This window comes from Sinocyclocheilus rhinocerous, unplaced genomic scaffold, assembly GCF_001515625.1.
Source record: "Sinocyclocheilus rhinocerous isolate Xijiao unplaced genomic scaffold, SAMN03320098_v1.1 C36922491, whole genome shotgun sequence".
Taxonomy (NCBI): Eukaryota; Metazoa; Chordata; class Actinopteri; order Cypriniformes; family Cyprinidae; genus Sinocyclocheilus; species Sinocyclocheilus rhinocerous.
The window spans coordinates 1-2,434 of record NW_015786877.1 but is presented as its reverse complement, the minus strand read 5'-3'; the positions used below and the strand labels follow the sequence as shown (position 1 = coordinate 2,434).

Here is a 2,434-nt window from a genome sequence, read left to right as displayed (position 1 = left end):
TTTTTTTTTTCTTCATAAATGTCACATTGTGGCAAGTGTTATGCCATAAATATAAATATGTTATATATATTTTTATATGTATTGTAAATATGTGATTCAAGATGAGTTGCAATAGGATGTTGATAAAAGGCTGACATGTTCAGAATTGTAGTATTCTGTATGAAGTTCAAAAGACAAAATACAGTAGAATAGATTCAATAATGTCTAAAGCTTAATGATTACAATACAAAATAACAACAAACGAATAACAATAATAGTTGTGGTGGTAGTTGCAGTAATAATAGTCGTAGCTATAATACAGGCCAGATCATTGGCCCAAACTGGATCTCAGCAAAACTATGTACTCCTTAGATGACCCAAAATTCTTTCTCTTATGATTATGTTAGTAATTAAAAAAAAATAAAATCATCTGCTCATCATCATGTTGTTCTAAACTTGTATGACTTTGTTACTTCTGTGGAACACACAAGAACTATATATTTTGAAGAATAATGGTAACCAAACCGTTTTGGTGATGGTTGACTCACCAAACAGACTTTTCTCAAAATATCTTAATTTATGTTCCACAGAAGAAAGAAAGTCACACAGGTTTAGAAGAAAATGACGGTGAGAAAGTGAATTACTGAAGCAACTACAGGCATGGTGTTTATGCATTAACCTGTAACAAGTCTAAACATTAACACTGATCAACTTTATTTCCTAAGGATCTAAAACTATTTTTTTGAATTGAATTTGATTTTTAAATCTAAATTTAGAATAAACATATCATGCAGTCACATTCAGACAAATCCAAATTGTACATTTCTCAGATTCCCCTCTCTCTGTCAGCATTAGACTGGTAAACTGAAGGCATTATGAAAGCTTCTGTTGGAGTGTGTGTGGTGTTCGTTCTGGCTCTGGTGGGGCTTGGTATGTATTGCCAATGACCCTGTTTTCACCATGCATAAGATGTATTATTTTGCATTACTATTCTTGCAAAAATGTTATCTCTGTCTCTGTCTTTCAAGGCTCTGCCATTAAATGTTACAGTTGTAGGGACTACACGGGCACATGCTCTAAAATTCGAGACTGCTACTATGATGATGCCTGCGTGACCATCTATGAGAGAGGTGACAGCTCACTCACTCTTAGATAATAGCGTCTTTCTGTATTCTAACAAATTGTCAAAACGACCCAACCATTTCCATGACCCTTTGACTTTGCATGACATATCTCTCCGTTCTCCTTTTTTTTCTAGGTGGTGACACATACAGGCAGTGTATAAAGTACTCTGAGTGTGAGCATAGCACACTCGCCCAGAAGTATCCCAAAATTTCCAGCTTCAAGTTCTCCTGCTGTGCCACTGACCTGTGTAACACAGCACCTGTGTCAGTGCCCAGCCGCTCTGTGGTGGGAATACTGCTCTCACTAGCACTCTTCTGGTGGGGTGTTCTCTAAAACGGCACAAACACATGCGCTTCTGCATTGTTCCTCGTAAAGCTGGTATTGGTATCATGCAGTGAGAATGCAGAGATCTTCTATATCTAGAGTTAATTGGTCAAAGAAGCATTCACAGCTTAAATCTCAGCTGTATGTTAAACCTGTGTGTGCTCACTGCTTAAGCTTTTAAGCTAAAGCTTGTATTTTTTAGTTTTGCACTTAATAGTGAAAGGGAAACATCTGATAATAGTGTATTGAATTCAGTGTTGCTTTGTGTATGTGTACTCTTTCACGGCTAATCCTGTTACCCAGAAAAGTACAACTGAGTGGGTTGCGAGGGTTCTGATGCTGACATGTTCAAAGGGTTAATGTGTTATATCATAGTCATTTTCATAAAAACCCTTTATGCCTGCTTTTCCTCTGCCTTGTTTATGAAACTTTTTTATTGTTTTAAAACTTAAAATCTCTTGAAAAACATTGTGTGCAATATGTAGACATGTAGTCTACTCAGTGTACTGATTAGCTTCTTGTTACCACTATAGCCAGCGAAACTTACTGAACCTTTATGCGACCAAAAAAAGGAACATGCAGTTTTATGCAAATCGAGAGTTTGAGAATTCTGTTAAATATTTACAGTGCATCTGTATCATCTGTATCATGCATCTCATTGCTTCTAATCAACCTGCAGTGCTTTAAAGAATAAAAATGATATATCGGTAACCTTTATATAGCAGTTTATTAGCAAGTATCACTGCAACACCCCATTATTTATAATCATTATTTCTGTGCTTTGTTCCAGGATTTTTTTTCCTTTAAGTTAATTAATATATTTAATAGTTCTCTGTCCAAATAAAGTGTTTTTTTTTTTTGTTTTGTTTTTGGCAAAAGTGAAATAAACTATTCCTTATTCATGGAAAGTCTGTCCAGAATGGTAATAAAAGATATATATACGTGACCCTGGACCACAAATGCAGTCGCTGGGGTATATTTGTAGCAATAGCCAAAAATACATTGT

At 35.4% G+C, this 2,434-nt stretch overlaps 1 protein-coding gene across 1 annotated transcript; it reads left to right on the top strand.

The window, feature by feature from the left end:
• The first annotated feature begins 604 nt into the window (after window positions 1–604).
• On the top strand, window positions 605–2,177 carry LOC107736732 (CD59 glycoprotein-like). Its single transcript, XM_016548091.1, has 4 exons — window positions 605–660; window positions 829–909; window positions 1,008–1,109; window positions 1,238–2,177. The coding sequence occupies exons 2-4, from the start codon at window positions 855–857 to the stop codon at window positions 1,435–1,437; spliced, it is 357 nt and encodes a 118-aa protein (XP_016403577.1). The 5' UTR covers window positions 605–660; window positions 829–854; the 3' UTR covers window positions 1,438–2,177.
• The last annotated feature ends 257 nt before the right edge of the window (window positions 2,178–2,434 follow it).